Consider the following 24,763-nt stretch of genomic DNA (forward strand, 5'->3'; position numbering starts at 1 on the left):
AAATTACAGTAAGAGTCTGTGTCAATATGCGCGATCTTCTTGGAGATCCTCTAAATTACCTAAATTACAACAGTGATCACATTTCAAAGATACTTCAGTGTTGAGATGGGCTGAGGTCATGATAGGTACATTATATACACTCAAGTCTTCTTTTAAAAAGGGCAGAGGTCAACATGAGCTGTGAATCTGCAGGATAAAACTTGATCAGTTTTTGGGTAATGACTCTCAAATGGAGACTTCCAAACTCTAAGCACCACTCTCCAAGTGTGATATTTCAATAGGATACGCTGAACTAATAACTTTGAGTGAATTTGGAGACAGTCTGATGTAAATAGAATCTGTTCATTAAGAATTTCTGGTCACAAACACTTGGTGCAATCTTACCAGCTCGCTGCACTGGGTGATCAGAATGGTGAGCCTGTAAGATTGTGTGAGTCCAAAAATCCAGGCTGTGCCTGGCGAATATATTTCAATCCCATTAGTGTGTCCCACACACTGCCTTCTGGAATCTTCCACCTCACGTCGGCGGACTCACTGCTGGTCTCCGCCAGCAGGGACCTGATGCCATGGCCATGCCGGGGGATCAGAGGCCATTGAAGCCCCTGGGTAGTCAAGGGCATGGCTGGGCAGTGCCTATTAAGTGCCAGCCTAGCAGTGGCACTCTGGCAGTGCCCAGTTGGGCACCAGGGGGTGTGGCCTGAATGTGCGTAATCTGCCCGCTCATAACCCCAGCCCAATGTCGTGGGGCTTTTCTTGGGGCGGGGGGGGGGGGAGGGGGGGGGATGGCTCTGCAAAGGGAGAGTTTTAGGGGGTCCGCCAGAGGACTCATTGGAAAGGTTCTGATGCCCCGATGCTGGTGACCCATGTTGGTGTGACTTGATTTTTGATTTTATTTATTATTGTCACATGTATTCGGATACAGTGAAAAGTATTGTTTCTTGCATGCTATACAGACAAAACATACCATTCATAGAGTACATAGGGTAGAAGAAAAGGAGAGAGTACAGAATATAGTGTTAGTCACAGCTAGGGTATGGATAAAGATCAGCTTGATATATGGTAGGTCCATTCAGAAGTCTTGAATCAGTTAATACGTGATCTCGGACTTTTATATCATTTTCCTGATGGAAGAAGGTAAAAGAAAGTATGTCCAGGTTGCATGGGGTCCTTGGTTATGCTGGCTGCTTTTCTGAGGCAGCGGGAAGTGTAGATGGACTTGATAGAAGGCTGGTTTGTGTGATGGACTGGGCTGGACTGTAGTTTCTTGCAGTCTCGGTCAGAGCAGGAGCCATACCAAGTTGTGATACATCCTGAAAGGATGCTTTCCATGGTGCATCTGTAAAAATTGTCCTAGCAGACATGTTGAATTTCCGAACCCTCCTGAGTAAGTAGAGGTGTTGGTGGGGTTTCTTAACTATAGTATCAGCGTGGAGGGACCAAGATAGAAACTTGAAGCTCTCAACCATTTCTATTTCATCATTGTTGATGTATATAGGGACATGTTCTGTATTACGCTTCCTGAAGTCAATAACTATCTCTTTCATTTTACTGACATTGAGGGAGAGATTATTGTTGTCGCATCATTTCACCAGATTCTCCATCTCTTTCCTGTACTTCGTCTTGTCATTGTTTGAGATCCGACCCTTTACGTTGGTGTCGTCAGGAAACTTGAAAACTTGAGTTGGAGTGGAATTTAGCCACACAGTCATAGGTGTATATGGAGTATAGTGTGGGGGGAGAACATGCTGCCAATGATGGAGGGGGATGGCAAGAGGAGGTCTCCTATTTCATTGAGAGATTGAGGCACCCTGTGCAATGGCATCCCAAGCAGTCTGAAGCTGGCTGACTGGTGTTCTTATGTTTGTGTGTGATTTATGCAAATATGAGTCTAACAGGAACTTGAACTATAACATCACTTCAGCAAATTTGTGCAATGTCAAGCAATGTGCACCCTGATGTTGACTGTAGCCAAAGTAGAAACCCCACTCAATGAAGTTCTGCTCTTACCGGCCTATATGCAGAAGATGGGCAAAGATTACTATGAATCAAGAGAAATTGGTAAGCACAGTAATCACTTGCTGAAACCACTGAGGTGCAAAATAAGTATTTTAGAAGAAGTTAAGGACAAATGACTGATCTGCAATGAGTCTTTCTGAGCATTAAATCCCCTTCTCTGTCGGAACTTTGCAACATAACATGCACAAGACAACTTGCTGGGAAAGCCCAATATTGTGAATTGGAATATATCCCAATGTTACAGGGTCCATTTGGAGCCAAGTGTTAGACATAGTCTTTCACTTTGGTCTTTATCATGAGTGGAAATTAATCTGGAGAACAAGGAAGTAGCATTAATAGTTCAATTGCTTGATCTTAGTTGAACTACATTCCGAGGTCACATTTGCCACAGTTATTGGTCACTATTTTCGCAAACATCTGGGGAAGGTGATCACAAAATGCAAAATTCACTTCACTGGTTTGTATAGGTGGGCCTGCAGCAAGGTTAGAAAACATCTTGGCCTCTTACTGGCGTTGATGTTTATATTGATTCAGGTATTGGTGTAAAAAAAGCATTATTTTAAGTATGTCTCAAGGCCTCTAAAGATTGCATTACTATCTCATTGTACTATATATAGTGTTTTACCTCACAGGAGTATAATCAGCTGAATATATTTGACATTGAGTCTTGTAATGAATGATAGGTTAAAGAGGGGTGGCACAGTGGTTAGCACTGCTGCCTCACAGCGCCAGGGTTCCGTGTTCAATTCCAGCCTTGGATGGACTGTCTGTGTGAAGTTTGCATGTTCTCCCCATGTCTGTGTGGGTTTCCTCCCGCACTCCAAAGATGTGAAGGTTAGGTTGATTGCCAATGGTAAATTGCCCCTTTAATGTCCAAAGATGAACAGGGTAAATATGTGGGCTCATGGGGATCGGGTGTGGATAAGATGTTCTGTTGGAGAATGTGTAGATTCATTGGCCAAATGGCCTCCCTCTGCATTGTAGGGATTCTATGAAAACGTACCACACAAACAACCCATTCTGCACAATTGGTGTTCATTCTTTCCATCCACCTCCTCTTGTCCTAATCTAACATTATCAAGCAAAACCTTTCAATCATTTCTCCCCTTCCCTCATGTATTTATGTAGCTTCACCTTAAAAAAGGTGATTTCGCTTATTGTTGCGATTTGCACTTCTAACTTGGCAATTAGACAACTGTCAATGAAGCCTACCTTAACCAGTTTCTGATTTGACACATTTCTAATAAAATTGTTGCATTGCTTGACATCACTCTAATTACAGTAGCTATCCAAAACTGTCCTTACAACTACAAGGGGCCCCCAAGAGATGGTAAACTTCAGTTTCTGAGAGTTGGTGATCCCTTTCTCATGTGACCTCTCTTCTCCCTAGGTTGAAGAAGCTGCTGGAACAGGAAAAATCCTACCAGGTTCGGAAGGAGAAGGAGAACACCAAGCGACTGGGCAAAGTGCGGGAGGAGCTGGCCAAGCTGAAATCATTCGCCCTAATGCTGGTGGACGAACGGCAGCAACACATCGAGCAACTGGGCCAGCAGACGCAGGAGGTGCAGGACCTGGTGCAGAAACTCCAACAGGAGGAGGGTAGATTCCGGAGTGTGGAGGAGAGGGCCAAAGAGGAGGCTCAGAAAGTGAGCCGGCTGCAGGCAGAGCTCAGCCACAAGTCCGCCAAGTCTCTGCAGGAGCATGAGGAGATGTCGGCCAAACTGGCCAGCCAAGAATCTCAGAGCCGCCAGTTGCGGCAGAAGCTGGCCGCCCTTACACGCCGGCTGGAGGAGCTGGAGGACGCCAACAGGAGCCTCCAGCGAGCGGAGGAGGAGCTGCAGGAACTGCGAGTTAAAATTGGCCAGGGTGAGTGTGGCAACTGTAGCCTGGTGGCGGAAGTGGAGAACCTGCGGAAGCGGGTCCTGGAGATGGAGGGGAAGGATGAGGAGATCACCAAGGCAGAGGATCAGGGCAGAGAGCTGAGGAAGAGGTTAGAGGAGGAGGAGCTCCAAAGTAGGAGCTTGAAACTCGAGGTAGAAAAACTCCAGAAAAGAATGGTGGATCTGGAAAAACTGGAGGGCGCTTTTAACAAAAGCAAATCGGAGTGTTCCCAACTGCACCTTAGTTTGGATAAAGAGAAGAATCTGACCAAAGACTTAATCAATGAGCTGGAAATGGTAAAAGGCCGAGTGAAGGAGCTGGAATCAACAGAGGCCAGACTGGGGAAAAGTGAATTCATCCTAAAAGATGACTTGACCAAGTTGAAGTCTTTCACTGTCATGTTGGTGGAGGAGAGGAGGGGGGTGGCGGGTAAACTGAATCAGGAAGAGCAAAAAGTCAATGAGCTGAATAACAAACTGAAGCAGGAACAAAACAAAACCACACAGGTGACCGAGAAACTGATCGAGGAAAGCAAGAAGCTCCTGAAACTGAAATCGGAGATGGAGGAGAAAGTGTCCACCCTACTGAGCGAACGGAATGAACTGAAGGTGAAACTCAAGGATGAGGAGCTGAAATCTGGTGATCTGAGTTTCCGAGTTGACTTGTTGAAGAAGAGGCTTGACCGTGTGGACGAGGCAGAAAGCGATGCTCTCCGCAATAAAGCCAAGAAAGAGGGGCAGAGACGTGCAGGAGAGCCCGGGCTGGACGATAAGAAAACGCAGGAGCTGATTGTGGAGATGGAGCAGTTGAAGTCTCGGCTGAAGCAGTTGGAGGTGGTCGAAGGTGACTTGATGAAGACTGAGGATGAGTACGACCAGCTGGAGCGCAAGTTCAAGAGTGAGCAAGACAAGGCCAACCTCCTGAGCCAACAGCTGGAGGAAATCCAGAAGCAGATGAGCACAGGCAAGACCGGGGAGAAAGGAGATAGTCTGGGCCAGGAGGCCGAACCTCGGGGGCGCCTGTGGGCCGAAGAGGGCAGAGCCCCGGCGCTGGAGGCAGAGGTGCAAGCTCTCAAAGAGAAAATCCACCAGCTAATGAACAAGGAAGACCAGCTTTCTCAGCTCCAGGCCGATTATTCCCTTCTCTGCAAGAGGTGCCAACAAGAGGAGAGCAAGAGCAAAGAGCTAGCCCAGGAGCTGGTGAACTTGGCAAAGGAGCTGGAGATGTCCAAACGCTACAGTCGGGCTCTCCGCCCCTGTATGAATGGCAGGAGAATGGTGGATGTCCCTATCACATCCACTGCTGTACAGACAGACACTCCAACCAATGGCCTGGGGGAGGAAGACAACCCGGCTGTATTTATCGAGAAATCTGTCCAGGAGGAACACCACCTGATGAGCAATCTTCGCCAAGGGGGGCTGAAGAAGCCCCTGGAGAGACCCTCCGTGTTGGAGAGGTATCCACCTGCTGCTAACGAGTTGAATCTCAGGAGATCCTGGATCCCCTGGATGAAGAAGAAGGAGATGGGCCAGCACCCTGAGAAGGCTGCCCAGGCCAATGGTAGTCCCAGCCGGGCTCGGGAGCTGATTCTGTCTCAAAAACAGGGCCAGCCTCTGCACATTCGGGTCACCCCAGACCATGGCAATAGCACAGCCACCCTGGAAATCACCAGCCCGTCTGCTGAGGACTTCTTCTCCAGCACCACCGTCATCCCCACCCTAGGTCACCAGAAACCTCGCATCACCATTCTGCCCACAGCCGTCCTGACATCCCCAAAGAGCAAACTGTCCGGCAGCTCCCTGTCCCCGGAGAGAGCAGCCTCCCCTGTGACAATCACCACATTCTCCAGGGCCAAGTATTCCCCAGAGAGAGGCCAGGCTGCCTCCCCAGACAGACCTGCCTCCCCCATTCATATCAGGACCGTGTCCACATCAGCAGCCCCTGACTGTTCAGTGTCTGCAGAATCCCAGGAACTGGCTATGGGACGGGCTGTCTTCAAAGTGACTCCTGAGAAAGCAGCAGTACCATCGCCACCGCGAACCTACAGCCCAAATGCAAACATCATAACCACAGAAGACAACAAGATTCACATCCACCTGGGCAGCCAGTTTAAAAGGCCGACCAGCGGCTACACTGAGGAGATCAGCTCTCTGATCACTGTCCGCCCTCTCTCAGTTACTGGCGAGACAGTGGGAACTGTTCTCCGCTCTCCTCGCAACTGCAGTCCTCCGAAAAACCCTGCTAACAAAATGACCAGCAGCATCACCATAACTCCAGCCAGTACTACACCCACAAGAACTACGCAGTCAGTGGTGAGTTCCGACTTTCATTAACTCCTTGGTATTACCCATTTGCACCAATTGCTACCTAGCATCAAGTTATCTGCAGTAACCTTCAAAAAGTCTTTTTGCAATAAATTGCATTACATTCGCAAATGCATGAATTGAGGATAGGCTTTTTCCGAAGTATTAAAATGTTCCTGACGTGAGTATTGCTGAAAAAATCCACGTTGTTAAAGCACTCCGGACAACTGGCTGGTTGGTTGGCACGTGGACTCTGTAGCGAAATTGCCAGGGAATGCACCTCCACTCCAATTCACATTCTCTTCTCATGGAGGCTGTGACGCCCAGCGAGAAGTCCGTGAAGCGGCCTCCGCTGATGTCTCCTGGCCCGTTGTGCTGCTAGAGCAGCGCAGTGCACTGAGAGATTAGCCCCACATCTGTTCAAGATGGAGTCTAGAGATTTGAGCACACAATCCAGACTGATACTCTGGTGCAGCACTCCAGCCAAATGTTGTACACTGCTAGCTCCCACAAACAGCACCGAGATAATGACAAGCCAAACCGGTGCTCATTGAGGGATGACTCTCCTCCTTTGCTTTGAAACAGTGCCATGGGACCTTTTATCTTCACCCGAGGGCAAGCAGGACCTCAATTTAATGTCATCGAAAATACAGCACCTTTGATCAGTGCAGCACTAAGGGAGTGCTGCACCAGAGCTAACGAGGGAGAAATGTGATGGATTTTATATTGTGGAGCAGTATAGAATGACAGTGAGATGTATGAACTAGGATAGATTGCACAATACAAAGGAAGTGTTGATGGCAGTGTTAAGGACTAGTGCTGATGGTGGTATAAAGGTAAGACAGCAGAATGTATGAAAAGGAGAACAAAGGTCAGTGCTCAGTGAAAGGAAAACTAAAGAACCTGTGACAGATGACCCTGGGGGAGGGTGCTGTGATTTGTGTTGGGACAATAAAAACCTTTTGTTTTAAGAAAAAAGGCAAAGGGGTCAAGATGGAGGAGAAAGTTTATAGTCAGAAGTTGAACTCCATGTTGAGTCCAGAAGACTGTAATGTTCTTAATCAGTAGATGAGGTGGTGTTCCTCCAGTTTGTGTAGGGCTTCACTGGAGCGTTGCAGCAGGCCAATAACAAACATGGGTATGGGAGCAAGTTAATGAAATGGTAAGCAACAGGAAGGTTGGGATCATGCTTGTGGACTGAACGAAGGGGCCTCCCAGACTACATTTTGTCTCCCCAATGTAGAGGAGACCACAATGTGAGCAGAGAATACAATAGACCAAATTAAAGGAGGTGCAAGTGAAATGTTACTTAACCTGAAAAGTTTGGAGCATTGGACAATGAAGAGGGAAGCTTGGTCAGAGAGGAGTTTTAAGGAGTGTCTTGAATTAGGACAAACCGGTAGAGAGACAGAAAGGTTTAATGAGGGAATTCCTAAACTCGATGTCCTATGTTCAACATCATTCCTGGTGAACATAATTTTACAGCAAGATTGTCCTAATGTTGATGTAATTGCAATCTCTTTTTAAGTATGCTCACAGAAAAATGACAGAATTAGGGATTACTCTTGATGCAAACCAGACAAATTACTGAATTAGGATTGGAGGAGCTCTACCTGAGTGCAGTGCAAGACATGACACTAAAACCTGATTCAAATGTGCCTCTAGGATAGTCTTAATTAGCACTTCCTGGAAATGTACAACCTGCCATGAACTAGCCCAATCTCCATATCGTAGAAATTCAATTATGGTCAAATAAAATACCTTGTGGTAAACTCTTGTAAAAATAAACCCATTGAAATGCAGAAGGTTGTAACCATTTTGGAAAGCATTATAAAAGTACATGTCACATACTGTAGTTCCTAAAGAAACAACTCCTTGAATATAGAATCCTATATTACTTCTATGCCCTTGAGAAATTTGAAGAGTTCGTGCTCGACCTTATTTTAATGTTTGTGCAAAAATAAGACCAAAAACTCCACTGTTCGAAATAGTTTCCTTGCAGATTATTGCTGCAGTAAATTTTGATTTATACCCAAGTGACAGTTATGAAGCATATAAACAGCAAGTTCTGGTATGCTCTCAATGACCACTCTTGTTGTCAGTCACCACAAAATATAGATGTGCATTTTAGTCAAAGGAAAGTCGTCCCAAAGTGTATGTCACAGAGACTTCTCCACAGGCTGGCTACACAAAGCTGCATCATACCCCCATTGTTTTGCTTTCTTTGAGCCGACTGACTGATCACTGGGGGAATCTCCTTGACCTCTTATCTCATGCCTTTCAAAAGTTCTAATGAACATGTTAGAGATATTTTTGACACAGATAATGCCGTCCATAACCTTAGTCTATCTCTTTGGTCTTTAACATGAGTGGAAATTAGAATTTATAACACAAGTTATATGGGAGATATAGGAAGGATATCAGAGGTAGGTTCTTTACGCAGAGAGTGGTTGGGGTGTGGAATGGACTGCCTGCAGTGATAGTGGAGTCAGACACTTTAGGAACATTTAAGCGGTTATTGGATAGGCACATGGAGCACACCAGGATGATAGGGAGTGGGATAGCTTGATCTTGGTTTCAGATAAAGCTCGGCACAACATCGTGGGCCGAAGGGCCTGTTCTGTGCTGTACTGTTCTATGTAAGTTCTCAATTTTCTGAAGAAGACAAAATGGCAAACAGGATTTTCAAAACAATATTTGGAGCAAGGTAACAGGCTCTGATTCTCTTTTATTATGGTTCATATATCTTCCATAAATCATTGTTGGATTTTCTCCGAGCTGCTGCTATTGCTTTTGATTTGCACATTCTAAACGTCTTGTGTTCTGACTTGCTTTTTTAATGAAAATGCCATGATTTTGATGCCCCCATTTGATTAAATTCAGATTGACAGTGGCAGAGAAGAGTTTTCTGATGATGTTCCTGGACAACATTTAACCATCAATTAATTCTGCAGGATAAATGGGTAAACATTATGTTCCATGCTGTGCCTAGATCTAAATGACACTATGTTAGCAAAAGATCATCAGGTCTCAATGACTGGCTACACTTAAAGCTATAATTTTGTTTGTTTATAAACAATTAGGATCATGCAGAAATTGAAAATGTAAGCATTGTGGATGCTTGAGGGAGTGAGGAGAATTTATTCTAAGACATGACATACATCATTTGCTAAAGACATGCTGTAGATAAATCTGATATATTAAAATTTGTGGGAAAAAAAATTAAATTTTATTTTAAAAGTTCCACTCCTGTCAACCACCATCACCGCCGCTCCCCAAAGCTCCCTACAACTCCTCATTTACTTTGGGCATCCTGTATGGTTCGTTCGTAGTAAACTTGACTCTAAGGTCAAGCCCTATTCTAAAACTTCAGCACATACCAAAGCTGATGCCTTCAGTGCAATACTGAAGAAGTGCTGCACTTTTGGATGAGATACTAAAACCATGGCCTCAACTGTACTTTTTGATAGATATAAAAGATTCCCTAGCACTATTGGAAGAGGATCTAAAAAAATTCTACCAGTTTTCTGACCACCATTTATCAACACCTAAAGCTCTGACAAAGGGTCATCCAGACTCAATGTTGGCTCTATTCTCTCCCCACAGATACTGTCAAACTCGCTGAGTTTCTCCAGCATTTTCTGTTTTTGTTGTTGTGACCTAAAGCTGGTAGTCCGGTCATTTATTTAATTGCTAATTGTAGGACCTTGCTGCTCACTAATTTGTTGCTGTGTTTCCTACAATGTAACAGCAACAGCTTTGGTTGTAAAATGCGTTGAGATGTTTTGAGGGGGGAAGGGGAGGGAGGCGTCATTAAATTCATTTTTTCATGAAGCCTGATAGTTAACAGCAGATAAAGAGAATGAGATACGATTAATATGACACACATAAATTTTATAAAACATGTACATCAGGCTGAAATGGGATGAAAAATTCTAAAAAGTAAAGTGTGTTGAGATTCCTATTTTGTCAGGTTTTGGGAGCAATTAATTTTAGCATTTGTTAATGGAGTTTTGTATGTTATAGAGTAATGGCAGAGATTTTGTTCCCAGTGCTGCACCTTTTTGACTCCCACACTGAGTGTTTCCTTCTCCGGCTGTATGGTTGCATCCACCAATGCTCGTTGGTTCCTCAGACTTAGACAATAGCTTAATGTTTTTATATCAAATGTTGGCCACTTGACTGAAGTTTGCATCAAATTGCAATCTTGTGCTATTTAGCCAGTTAAGTAGATGGTGCAGTAGTGATAACACCACTATTAAATTTAGCAAGAAATGCAGCTTCAATCTGTACCATCTTTGCACGACTGAAGCAGCTTGCCAAACTTACATTGGCAACTTGTCCTTACAATTTCCACCACTGAAAAGGACAAAAGCAATAATGTAATAATCATTGCCTCCAAATTGCACATGTTCCTAACTTGGATGTATGTAACCTTTAATTCGCCATTGCTGGAAGAGAAAACTGGAATTCCCTACCTAACACCATCTATGGGAGTACATCAACATAAGGATGATGTTGGAAGAGACCCATTGCCACTTCAGCAACTAGGAACAGCCACTAAATACAGTTTTGCCAATGTAGTCCACATCTTGAAAACAACTAGAATTTTTTTAAAAGCTGAAATATCAAGTGTGAGAAATGAATGTATTGGGTTGGCTATCTGTTTGGGTTGTATCTGTAAAGTATCCATTTCTTTTTTTAAAAAACCTTCCTTTCTCCTTCATTCAAACCAAATTATTCAAAACACTTTAAGGTTAACATGCATCCTCTTAGAGATGTTGTGGTATCAACTATATGTTGTTGATTATTATCATCATCTAAGATATATGTAGACAGCGTCTTATAGTTTTGGATGTACTGCTGATCTCTCAATCACTACATAGTTGAACCGTAACAGGATTTTGAATTTGTAATTATTTTCTTGGATAATCATTCCTCCTGAGCTGATGTATGTTTAATTTACTGAACTTCATCACTCTGGGTGCTTTGTTCAGCTATTGATTTGCTCAATTATACATGAACTCCACCTTCATAGCTCTAGTCCTCATAAAACCATTACTCCCAGCTGGCCGTTCCCTCCTTTCCACTCCCTTAATGTAATGAATGTAAATATAAACGGGCATGGAAAACAACTTCTATTAACCACTAGATCTGGCTGGACCACATGACATACTATCAGTTGTGTCCTGCTGTCCTTTGCTAAAACTGTTCACTACTCCAGGATCATCCTAGAATGCAAAGCTAACCAGTTTCTTTCCTCCACTGCAACCCCTCTGTTTAAACTCCTCTCCCCTGTCTTCTCCAAACTCCCCTCCCTCCAACAATACGTTTCAAGGAGCTCATTTTTTGGCCACTAAGATTGAGATAATTAGATCATTTCTCCCTGCCACCAGATCAAACTTCCTCCTACCTTTTCTTTCCTTTCTCTCCCATCTCCCGTCTTGGTCTCTCTCAGCTCATCTTGTCCATGATTCCACCTCCTGTTCCTTTGATACTTCTCCCGTTAAACTGTGGATCACCCAACTTCCCCTTCTTGATCCCCATGTTACCCAATTTCAGTAACTGTTCCCTCTCTCTCTCTCTCTCCAGATGTTGCCCCTCTCTCCCTTAAATCTGCCATCATCAACTTGCCTCTGAAAATACAACTCTCGGCCCCACTGTCCTTGCAAACTATTGCCCATTTCCAATGTACTTTTCCTTTCAAGTCTTTGAATGTGTCTTACTTCCAGAATATATGTCCTTCTTTCTCGGAATTCCATATTTAATCCCTCCAATCTAGTTTCTGCCCCATTGGAGTACTGAAATGGCTCTTATCAAGGTCACAAATTATAACTGTTTTGGCTGCAAGAAAGGTAAACTACCCCTCTCTAACCTTCTCTATCTATTAGCAACCTTTGATATGGTTGACCACACCATCTTCATCCCAATGTATGTCCGCAGTAGCCCAGTTGGATGGGACTGCTCTCATCTGGTTCCATTCTGAGCTATCTTATAATAGAATATCACTTGCAATGGCCTTTCTCAATTCCACCTCTTTTAATTCCTTTGCTTTCTGTAATTTGTCAGGGTACTTGACATGATAGAGATTTCCTCCAACTAAACATTGGGAAGACTAAAACCATTGGCTTTGGGTCCCGGCTACAAACTCTATTCTCAATTAAGCAACTCCATGCATCTCCCTGGCAACAGTCTGGGGCTCAACAGGATTGTGCACATTGGTATTACATTCGACCCTAAGATGAGCTTCTGAGCACATAGCTCCTTCATCTCCAAGGATGCTTAGTTCTTCTTTTGAAAATCTCTCAATCCACTACTACCTCTGTTCATCTGCTAAAACCCTTTTTTATGCCATTGTTACGTTTAGACTTGGCTGGGCTAATACACTCCTGGCCGATCTTCCATATTCATCTCTCCATCAACTCAGTCATCCAAAACTCTGCTTGTGTCTTTACTTGCATTAGGTCCCATTTGCTTATCGCCCTTATATTGGCTACATTTTCTCCCTGCCAAGAATTGACTCAAATTGTAAAATTCTCAAACTTGTTATAAAGTCCCTTCATGGCCTTGCTTCTCCCCAGCTTCTGAACCCTCAGATGTGCTTATCTACAACTGGTCTTTTGAACATGTCTGATTTCAATTGCTCCCCCATTGGTGTCACCTAGTCCCCAGGCTCTGGAATTCCCTTTCTAAAACTCCCTTCTCCTCCACCTTGCTTTCCTCTTTTAGGACATTCCTTAAAACCTATTTCTTTGACCAAAAAAACCTTTGGTCATCTGCCTTGTGTCTGGAGGTCCCGTTTTGCTGTGTAACATTCCTGGAAAAGCTCTTGGAACATTTTATTTTGTTAAAGGCACTGCATAAATATAAACTGTTGTCGTTATCCATCTGTAAGTGATCATTGCCGATCTCCATACCAATATTTTGGGCGGAATTTTCCCTTCCAACCTACAGCAGGTTTCATAGTAGGTGGGATTGGGAATGAGGCCAAAAATCAGAAACCTGCTGGCAGGAAATCAATTTGGAATTTTCCCTCACTATTTTCATGGTGAGTTGCTGGTGGGTTGGGTTTCTCTCTGATCCACAGCGATGACACTTTGCATGAATTACCATCTCCTGATTGCTCATTAAAAATGCTACTCGCTGGAATCACGTAGACCCTCCCAATCCAGCATCATGTCAGTGGGAAATCAGACTGCCCTGAATCATGTTTGAATATGTGGTGTGCAGCTGACAGCCCTCACTTTTCGCTCGTGGCTTTGAGGTGAGTGGAACACTGAAAGTCTGCCTGTAGGAAATGGGGGGGGAAGGAGGGACATGAGGGACAATGGACAAAGGTGATGTGGGGATGGAGGGGGGGGAGTGGAATGATGGCAGAACAGAAGGGAGACCAAGGTGGATGTTGGGGGGAAGAAACTGCAGCCCAACTTGAAAGACAGGAATGCAGACACAGTAGGGAGACATGGGAACGGAACGAGAAGAATTGGAAAGGAATTACAGACTCAGGAATATGGTGTGGGGGCTGGTCGTTGGGAAAGACTCCTGGAGTTGGGAGAGGGGAAATAATTGCACAGAGACTCATGAAAGGTGCGGGGGAGGAGGGACGATCTGTCAACAGTCAGAAAGGAATGGGAGAGCAAAGAGGAAGATGGTCATGGTCCCTGGTCTGGGGCCAAGTAGTCACGGTGCCAGAATGAAGTCAGTCCTGCGGCTTTACAAGCCATGCGAGGGTTGCACATCATAGTCCCACTCCAGGGAGGGGCAGTAGCTGTCCTCTCAATTTGGATAAGGCATAGCTGCTTGTGCAGGATATGGTTTCAATATCACTGGCCACAGTGGTGTCTATCTTGGCACTGAGCTGCAGATGGTCAGGGTTAGGAGAGGCACCTGCAATCTGTAAGTATGTTAAGCCTCAGGGTTGGCATCTTGGTCACCTCACTCTAAGTCCACTCAGCTGCAAGACTGCATCAGTGACAAGGTTAGTAAGACACAGCTCAATGTCATGTCAGTGGCCTGGAGTTTGAGTTGGAGCTTTGCTATCTTTCCTTGTGATTCATTACTCTGGTTTATCTATCAGAAAGAGGAGGAGGAAGCAATAATGGAGCCTGGGCTCGGTGCTGCCTTCTCAATGGTGTTTATGGAATGGAAGAGAAGAGAGACCACATGCCACCAAGCACAGTTTTGGGAGAAGACCCTACCTAAGGATCAGGTTCCATGAAGCCCTAGCAACAATCAGAGGATGAGGAAGTTAGACCCACACCAGGAAGGTGACTCGTACAACCAAAGGCCTGCTCTGCCCCTCACTCATCTACAGACTAATGTGGTGCATGTCTGTGCTTGTCCAGAAATCTAGTGAATCACACGTGCCATATTCTGTGGAATGATCTAATGGACTAGGAGGACAACTCCTGCTTGTGACCCAGAAGCTCAACACCACACTCCGTTTCCTTGCCTGCGGATCGTTCAGGCATCCACAGGGGACCAGTATGGCATCTCTCGGGCCACCACACACAAATGCATCAAGGAGGCAACAGATGCTCTCTTCAGCAAGGCTCATCATTATGTGAGGTTCACAGTTAATGAAGATGAGACTTTCCTAGAGTACATGGTGTAATCAATTGAGCATATATGGAGCTGGTGGCATAGTGGTATTGTCAGTGGATTAGTAATCCAGAGGCCCAGGGTTATGCTCTGAGGACCCAGATTCAAATCTCAACACAGAAATTTGAAGTCAGTAAAAATATGGAAATATGAGTCAAATGACGACCCTAAAACTATTGTTAATTGTTGTTTAATTAATTCAGATCCACAGCAATGTGGTTGACTCTTAAATGCCCTCTTAAATGGCCTGGCATGCCACTCAGTTCAAGGGCAATTAGGGATGGGCAATAAATGCTGGCCCAACCAGTGACACCAAATCCCATGAATAAATTTTTAAAAATATGACATTGAGCCCTCCATGGCATCGGCTCCTGATGTTCATCAACCAGAAGGATTCCACTTCTTCAACGTTTAACTGGTGTGCAATCATCAGAAACATATATATTGCACCTCTCTGCCAGGTACCATGTACGTTCCCATGGTTCACATCCTGGGGCACTCCCAAAAGGTACCTGCTCAAACAATGGTTCATGACATCTATGTCATCTTAAGAGCTATGATCTATAATCAAGCAGACCATTGGCATCCTGATGATGGTTTTCCAATGTTTGTATATTGCTCAGGTGGGGCTCTGCAGTATGATGCTGAGAGGGTCTCCTGCATAGTAGTGGTCTGTTGTGCCCTTTGCAACTTGGCACCTCAAGGGGCACCCCTTGGCAGAGGGAGACCTGGAAGAAGCTGAGAAGTCCTCAGATGATGGACAGGAGCCTAAATAGAGAGGTGAAGGTCAGCTTCTATGTGATGACGCCATCGAAGAAGCACAACGTGGAAGACATGGTTCCAGAAGGAGTGAGGTGCAGGCAACGGGACACAGCCATGTTCCTCCTGTCCTTTAGTGCCATGCCAGTGCACTGAAAGGGATTTACAACCAGTCACATCAACAGTAAATTTTGCATTTAGACTTGCACCTTAACTCATGATTCACCAGGCCATGATCTCTGGGAAGGTCAGTCGTGAACCCTGTATGCGTGTACTCTGGGAAATGAAAGTTGACACAACAGTGCAAACGCTGCATCAAAGAACTTGATGCAGTCATGGCCACCTTGATGAGAAACTAAAGGAGCCAGTAAGATGAAGGCATGTTTGGAGACATCATCATGGTGTTAGTTCTTGTGCTTTGGCACTATTACTGAGGAGTGTCTAATGAAGCTATCCCTTGAAGGCTGCTGAGCAGCTCTCACACCATGTTGTCTCACAAGCAATACTTCATTTAGCACTCCCTTCTAATAGAGATTCTGACACATCTCCCTGACATAACACAAGGATCTGGTAACTACCCTGAGTGAGGTTAACATCACTTGAATGTGAGGTTCACGGAGTTGGGGTGGCTCACCATCGCTATAAGAGGCACCCATGTATGATTATGCACAATGCTTTCAAATGACCAAACCATTCTCAGTGACATCAAATGAATTCATAATAGTGTACAGTTTACTCATGACCCAGAAGTGATAATTTTCCTAACTCACTATGATTGGGTGCAACCCTGATATCTGCAGCAGAGTGGAGGCAGCCTGCTGACCCTGTTGTCCATGATGATCTTGGTGGCCTGAGGCCTAGAGGGCCTCCTCAGTCTACAGGCTGGAGTTGATGGGCTCACAGGCTGGGATTTTGAGCAGCTGAGCATTCTTGGAATGTCCTGTGAGGATGCCCCTGGGGTGTCCAGCTGACATTCTTCCTCCCTCTGGGTGCCCAAGAACCACTCCCTGACTCCTTGAGCAAAAGGAGCACCTGGAGGTAGGTTGAGGTGTCCTGGCACCCCCACCCCGGTCTAGCCATTGATGAGTTCTACCAGCGCCTATAGCAATGGAGTGCAGACCCGAGCACAGATCCAGCAAAATCTGCTTGACCAAGGTCTCCAAGGCAGTTGCCACCATTCCAATAGTGACCTCAAGGCACTTGCATGTCGGAGCCACAACATCAGACAGAATGTGGACACACTCTTCCATCCTTTCCTCTAGTCTGCTGAGTGACTCACATCTTTGCCAGGTTTTTGTATCTCCAGCATTGTCGCTGGCCACTCTCAGAGGCTCATTATCTGATCCTGACTCAGTGGGTGTCCAATTTCCAACAGTCCTCAAGTTCCAGCTTTTAGTGGACAAGCATTCAAAGTGGTTAGGCGTTTGCGAGATGAAGTCCACAACTGCCTATGCCACAGTGACGAAGCTACGTCACTGCTTTGCCATCCATGGTCTGACAGACGTGCTAGTTTTATACAATGGGACATTACCAGTGCTGAGTTCCAACACTTCATGTCACCAAATGGGGTTAAACACATACCATACCTTACCATCCCTCGAATGGATTCACTGAATGTGCTGCACAGACCTTTAAGGCAGCCCTGAAAAAAAACAACCACCAGCATCCCTGGAGACAAAATTGGCATGCTTCCTTATTACATGCCATGCCACACATGACCACTAGAGTAACCCCTGTTGAGTTAATGATAGGTCATTGGTTAAGAACCAGATTGAACCTAGTGTTTCCAAATTTGGCAGGGAGGGTGGAGTCAAGGTAAACTGTTCAGAAGAAGAGTCACGATGCATCAATGGGTGAGCAGACATTTGAAGTAAATGATTCCGTGTTTGTCAATTTTGCAAATTAATTGAGTTGGGTTCTGGGAGTTGTGAAGCCAGAATTTGCCTGGTATCATGAGGTGGAGGTACAGGACAAAATAAAAAAAAAAGCATGTGGATCTTTCGAGGAGGCGTGAGTCAGTTTGAGAACCAGTGGGACAGTCCACTCCAAGTATACCTGCCAGTAATGTGGCTGTTAGTCAAAAAACTGAAGAGGCAAATCAGCCTGAGGAAGAATGAAGTACACTTCCAGTGGGTACTGAAGAAGTAATGAGTACCTTTGCAAGAAGAAAGTCATGATTCTGAGAATCCAATCGAGACCATCTCTGCTGTTGAGACACAACCTGTTGGGCTATGTCACTCAGTTGAAGAGAGAGTCCCCAGTTTATAATGAACTGTTAAAAATACTTTATTGACATTGGCTTGTAAATAGTTAACTTTCATAGTATGTTGTAGTAAGGGACTCAGAGTGAGGTTTTGAAAGATTATACGACCTGATCAGCCAATCAGGCAGAAAAGTGGGAAGCCTGGTGGTCTCCAGGAGACAATACACATCTCAACCTGTGCTTAATGCTCCCCCCTCCACTCACATTGTCTGTATCTTTAAGAACTGGTTGGCTGTAGAGATTTGCATTCTAATCAGTATTCTGTAACTTGATTTTGTGTCTCTGTGCCCTGTTTGAGAGCAGATTTCCACTCCATCTGACGAAGGAGCAGCGCTCTGAAAGCTAATGGTATTTGCTACCAAATAAACCTGTTGGACTTTAACCTGGTGTTGTTAAAACTCTTACTGTCGCCAGTCACTCAGATATTACACCCTCCTTCATCTCAATTTGAAATCAGGCTTGTTCACTAACCATGACCCCATGAATAAGATTAAATACATTTAATACATGCTGAATATTTCATAAGTTAGAAATTGCTGAATCATTATTTAATAGAACTATCATCAACTTCAAATAGTAAAAACAAAAGAAGTCATGACACTTTGGTCTGGGTATGGACAGGATAAATGGAGAGAAACTGTTCCCACTCAAGAGGGCACAGCTTCAGAATAACGGCAAAATGAGTTGAAGTGACATGAGGAAAAAATGTTTTCACCCAGAAGGTGGTTAGAGTCTGGAATGATTTTCCTGAGAGGGTGGTGGAGGCAGGTTCGATTTGAAGTATCCAAAAGGGATTTGGATTGCTATCTAAAAAGAGAATGTGCAAGGTTACAGGGATAAGGGAGGGGAGTGGGACTCGGCAGAGTGCTCTTTTAGAGAGCCAGTGCAGACTCGATGGACCAAATGACTTCCTCTGCACTATAAAGATTCTGTGGTTAGTGTCAGAATGTTTCTTAATATGCTTGACTCTTGGTAAACTATGCAAAAAGTGACGTCAATGTATAAGGAACCAATGGTTTAAACATGATACATTTTGGGTGGAATCCTGTGTCCTCCCCATGGTGATTTGGTGGAGGGCTTTGTTTAATAGATGGTGACTGTGCCTCTACCCCATTAAGTCTGGGAAAGGAAGGCCCATGGACAGCCTTCCCAGCATTGCCATGAGAGCCACAGCACCGCCCCCCCCCTCCCCACCCCTCCGTCCAGTTGCTGCTGAGCACCCCCCCTCAATCCAAGGGCTCTGGTGGGTCTTGCACCAACAGCAGCCACCACAGTGACAATACTGGCCTCTGGCCAGTAACTCTTAGCAGACGGCACTGCTGGCCTGTCAAGTGCCCGAGTGGCACAGGATTCACCAACTCTTCTGGAAAAGAGGCAACATGGGATCCTGCAGCTGGTGGCTGAGACCATTGCCTCCACAAGATTCCACCTTTGGGTGCATTTCACTAGAAACTTTTCAACCTGTATCTTTTGGATTTGATATTGAACTGGCACTCCACGCTTCTTCGGGTGGAAGTAACAGATCCTATGGTATTATTCAGAGAAGAATGACTCCATCTGACGAAGGAGCAGCGCTCCAAAAGCTAATGGCATTTGCTACCAAATAAACCTGTTGGACTTTAACCTGGTGTTGTTAAAACTCTTGCTGTGTTTACCCCAGTCCAACGCTGGCATCTCCACGTCATTATTCAGAGAAGAGCAGGGGAGTTCCCAGGTTAAGTATTTAACACTTTTGATGAACATCACTAAAAAGGATCATCTGGTGTTTACACTATTGCTCTTTGTGGAACTTTGAGTACAAATAGGCTGTAGGATTACCCTATTTTTATAAGTGATTATTTTTTTTAAAATAGGCAGCCTATGAAGGGAACTCATGAGGTGAGTGCATAGAACTGAGTGCAGTGCTCACTAAGATCCAATGCAAACAAGCAGCTCCATGGATTCAGGGTGGTGGGAGGGCCCAAGAGGCAAGTCTCCACGGTGGCTTCTTTCTGGCTGGCTTGTGGTCCCTGGACAAGGGCAGCAGTGCAGAGAGGGGGAGGGTGGCATTGAGGCATGCAATTAGCAAAGCATTGCTAGATTGGGGAGGGTGGCATTGAGGCATGCAATTAGCAAAGCATTGCTAGATTGAGTATTCTTCCGCAGCACAGACAGCTCGGTATCCGCTGCATTGCCATGCTTAGAGCCTGGCTCCTGAAGGAATTGTGCCCACTCAAGCAACACTAATTTCTGAGAGTGCCAATGATTGCTCCTACAATGTTAACCCCTCATACACAGATTTCAAAATCAACTGACATCTCTGACAACAGGTGGACATGAATCATTTATTAAGGGTGACATTTGGAATATCCAGCATTCTAGTTATATAGGCATGAAACATTAACCCTCATGGTCCAAGCAAGCCACTCAGCCTGAGAGTGTAGGTTAGGCTAATGCCTGAACTGCTGAGAGCATAGGGTATGATTGAGTTGTTGTAACTACTCCCACTCTGTTATGTGGGTGGGGGAGGGGGGGATATAGTGCCTAGGTTACTGAAGCTCTAAGGTCACAGTGGGGTACCACCCCGTCAGCGTTCTGACATTAAATTTGTACTAAGCGCCTCACAATACAGTGGAAAAACTCACCATTTAGCATCAGCGGATCAAATGCCATTCTGAATTCTGGGTCGATTTCACCACAGTGGGGTTACATCTGCCACTCTCCAGTTTGTCGGGTCTATTCCAGAATCTGCAGAGTCTTGGAAGCATCCACTATTTCCATGGCCACCTCCTTTAGCCCCCTGGGATATGAATGATCAGGCCTCGGATTTATCGGCCTTCAGTCCCATTAATTTCTTCAGCACTTTTTTTTTACTAATACTAATCTCTTTCAATTTCTCGTTGTAGTTCCTTTCTGGGAAGTTATGTGTTTTCTTCCATGGAGCCAGACTAAAGTAGTTGTTAACTTGCTCCGCCATTTTCTGTTCTTCATTATACGTTCTTGCGTTTTGGATGGTAAGGGACCTCTACTTGTCTTTACTAATCTTTTTCTTTTTACATACTTATAGCTTTTGCAGGTCCACTTTTATGTTCCTTGCAAGTTTACTCTTGTACTTTCATCTCCCCCTTGTAATAAATCTTTGTCCTCCTTTGCCGAATACTGTTTTCTGGCAACTTTATATGATTTCTCTTTGGATCTAATGTCTTCTGTTAGTTCCGGTTGGGCTGCTTTCCCTGTTGTGTTTTTGGGCCAGAAAGGAACTCTCATGTATTCCCTCTAGCATAGGAGGCCAGGATTTTCAAAGGGTCACAGTGTTAGAAGTGGGACAGGTGGCCTTTGAAAATGACAGTCCTGGAGATCATGTTGGCATTCTGACCCCTCCAGGATAGCCTCGAATTTTAATTTAGCCATCAGGAGAGAGATAGGGAGCGAGGAAGATGCTTATCTCCAATGAAAAGGCCTGTATGAAATAGAATGAGATTTTGAACACTTCCCAGCAAACCCCAAACAGTTTTTGTTCATAGCTATCGGGCTTGCCACTTGGATAACGTGCTTTGCAACTTAATCAGTGCGTCCAGTAAGTGTCTGCATGAGTTTTGCTCCTACCTATCTCAACCATAACCACTTGCAACCACATTCCACACCTGAGGAGCTGCCTGCTGTAATCAACAAAACAGTGGCAGCCCCCATGCCTGCCTCCTGGAGACACTTGGCACCTTTTAGGATATCAACCAAAGGTCAAGGTTAGGAGACTCTGAACTGTAAAAATGCGATTTTGTATCATTTTACTGACGACTTTGTGATTCTGGTTTGAACTTTGGAGGTTTATCTTTCTTGGCAGTACAGCTGCATTTGATGCAATTCCTAAGGATGGTCAATCTTAGAACATGGGTTTGCTATTACAGAAAACATTCAGTTCTATAAAGTAATGAGCACCAATCAAAGCTTTACTTCATAAATGAATGCTGGCAGAATGTGCATCTAATGCTTTTTCTTTGTCTTATTTCTAGGCAGCGCAGGAGGGGCCAGCACAGCGGCCCACACCTACCCGCATCCCCATGTCAAAAGGTATGAAAGCAGGAAAACCAGTAGTGCCAGCCGTTGGAACAGGAGGTGTGGCAAAATATGAATCTCGTGCTGAGAGCCAATTAATGAGAATTGAACTGAAGAAGTCTCCAGTCAGCAATTCTGCCTCTCAAGCTGGGGGGAAGGGCTGAGGCTGGAGATCTTGGGGGTAGGTGGAGGTGTTACTGCTACCATGGAGACCACCCCTTCTGGGTAGGCTTTCCCCACCTTGTACTAACCTGATGAAACAACTCCTCATTTGTCTAATATTATACTAACAGCCCTTTATATTTTAAGTGGTCACTAAAACTACCATTACCGTAACACTGATGATATCTTCTACCAGGAACGTAAGGTTTTGCTTTGTGTACAATGTAAAATTAGCACTGATGACAAGTTCAACAATCAACAAAGGGATATGTGTGCATTGGTGAGAAAAGGAGAGTGAGTGATCCAAGTGTAAAGTGATGGAAAGGTTCCAGTAACTTAGCGAATGGAGGTTGTTGGAGGCAGGGGTTGGAACTCAAAGTATAGGCAGTTTTAAGGCAATGGTTTGGATAAAGTTGTTTTGATATCTTCCCTTTGGAAAGAATAGAAAGACAAAGTTGAAGGATTGGTGAGCTGATAACTGTCTGACGGATATGATTTAACACTGACAATCCTTAAATTAGCTGATCCAAGGTTAGCTCTATTCCAGCGGGAAGGTTTTATGGTTTCCCACAACTGTATGATAAGTGGATGCTGGCACAGATGGAGAATCAACCAAACTTTTCAAATGTGAGTATCCTGCTGGACATCGAACCAAAATTGAATCAAGAGCCCCCTCCAGTTGACAGGTCTGTCCTGAGTGGAGTTTAAAACCTACCCATTCTGGCTTGGAGGTGGGGAGGCTACTATTCCGACAGTGACTTATTCTGTTTGGATAAGATGAAGCCAGAATATTCAAATCGAATAAGGTCAGTAAGATGAGAAGGCATTAGCTCAAGTCAGAGAAAGTACATTCAAAACTGACATTAAAACAGTGGTGAACGTTTTCAGATGAGGTAGTGTTGTCAGAGTTATTAGATGAGCTGAAGGTGGATTTTGAGTTGACTGAGATTAAGGCTGAAGGATGAGCTCTGGGAATTTTCTAACATATAAATTTCCATTAAAATAAAATTTTCAATCATCGAGATTGCATCGGCAATCATAATATAGGCCAACATAAACTAAGGAAAAATTTCCTAAACATTGCTCACTTACAAGTGGTTTTATTTCTTTCTGAAGCATATCATGTGTCCTGTCAGTTTGAGATTGTGGTATTGTGTTTTTCTTAATGAGAAATATTTCTCATGTCAATGTTTATTTATCTTCAGTGTAAAATTACTGTCAACGGTAATTGATTATAATGTTTGTGAATGGGAATATTAAGCATGCCTACTATCTGTGTATCCCACTCTAACTCAGTCTTGTGTGTGCTTTATAATTGCTTTGGCGCATTAAGCATTCATAAAGGTGTGTCTGTGGTTCTTCTTTCAAGCAGAACTGTCCTGTCACTCTGTGGAACTTTTCTTTAGAAGCAGTTATGAGTTGGGGAATTTATTTACCAAAACTATACCATAGTGACTCTGAGGAGCAGCTATGAGAATTTGATGCTGGAGATTAACCAGGGCAGTGGTGGCAGGATCCCTGGTTCTAATCCATCTCCACTGGAAACGTCTGTGTACATATATGTCTAATGAGAACATAACTGCACTCAATTGTAGATTTTCTCCATTATCCTCTCCAAACACACTTTATCTAGCTTCCATGTGAGGAATGTTCGCTTTAGCAGCAAATCTTAGCAGGCTATTTGGCTGTAGAGGATGTAACCAAATCTGATCTTATCCCCATGTGACTCTACACATGTAAAATGTCCCCTAATGACCCTATGGCATCCATTTTCATGGAGTTGGGCCGAGTCAGGAGGCCTTTAAAAATGGTGGGCACGACGCAACTCCAGGATATCCCCCGACATTTCATGACTAGCAATTTTTGCCAGTGTGGGATAAAGATGCAGGGAGCCAGGCCATATGCAGAACCTGTGCCCAGGCTGGCCCCACTGTGGCATGGAACCCAAGTGTTGAGTTGGTAATCAAACAAAAACAGCTATTCAACACTTTGAAGTACATTGCCTCTCTTACCTTCTCATTAAAACTGTCCATCAATCTTGGCTATCAATGGCAAAAAGTTTTAATTCACTTCACATCTCTCAATCTTTGAAATGTAGATCAAGTTATTACGAGATAATAAACATGACAATGAAACATAGCTAGCATTTTCCTACAAGCTGTGTCAACATTGCCCTGTAAGTCTATTATCCACTCTTGGAGCTCAACTAAGCATTCATAATGAGACCATCTGACAACTGTATGAACAAGAACAAAACAGATTGAACAGCAGTCCAAACATCTCTTTTTGTTTTCCAGATAGCCTCATTATGAATGCTTGGAAAATGCATATGGCTATAGGAGGGCTTGGGGGATATGAGATGTCATGGCGGGGACATGGTGAGTGGCTGAGATAAGGACCTGAGGGCCAAACAGTCACGAGAATTGGGCCAGTGGTCCAGTAAACAGATGTGGAGGTGCCGGCGTTGGACTGGGGTGAACACAGTAAGAGTTTTAACAACACCAGGTTAAAGTCCAACAGGTTTATTTGGTAGCAAACACCATTAGCTTTCGGAGCGCTGCTCCTTCGTCAGATGGACACTTACCATCTGACGAAGGAGCAGTGCTAGTAAACAGAGGCAGGTCTTCTATCCTGCTGGCCTTGCCATCCATTGCTTCAGTTACTGCCTGAGATCCCTACTGCAGCAAGAACCCAGAAAAAACTCATTGAAGCCTTCAACTGAACTGCTCCCCAAACATTTAGTTCA

At 44.5% G+C, this 24,763-nt stretch overlaps 1 protein-coding gene across 8 annotated transcripts in view; it reads left to right on the forward strand.

Moving 5' to 3' along the window:
• LOC144504560 (filamin-A-interacting protein 1-like) overlaps positions 1 to 24,763 on the forward strand; it is a 250,722-nt gene that overhangs the window by 208,639 nt on the left and 17,320 nt on the right. For 4 of the 8 annotated variants that reach the window (XM_078230084.1, XM_078230090.1, XM_078230083.1 and 1 more), the window contains exons 5-6: positions 3,407 to 6,209; positions 21,813 to 21,870. In XM_078230084.1, coding sequence (XP_078086210.1) covers positions 3,407 to 6,209; positions 21,813 to 21,870 — 2,861 coding nt within the window. Of the gene's footprint in view, positions 1 to 3,406; positions 6,210 to 9,083; positions 9,164 to 21,812; positions 22,037 to 24,763 lie in introns of all 8 variants that reach the window. The other 4 variants (XM_078230087.1, XM_078230085.1, XM_078230086.1 and 1 more) reach the window with 2 other exon arrangements.

Source organism: Mustelus asterias, chromosome 15, assembly GCF_964213995.1.
Source record: "Mustelus asterias chromosome 15, sMusAst1.hap1.1, whole genome shotgun sequence".
Taxonomy (NCBI): domain Eukaryota; kingdom Metazoa; phylum Chordata; class Chondrichthyes; order Carcharhiniformes; family Triakidae; genus Mustelus; species Mustelus asterias.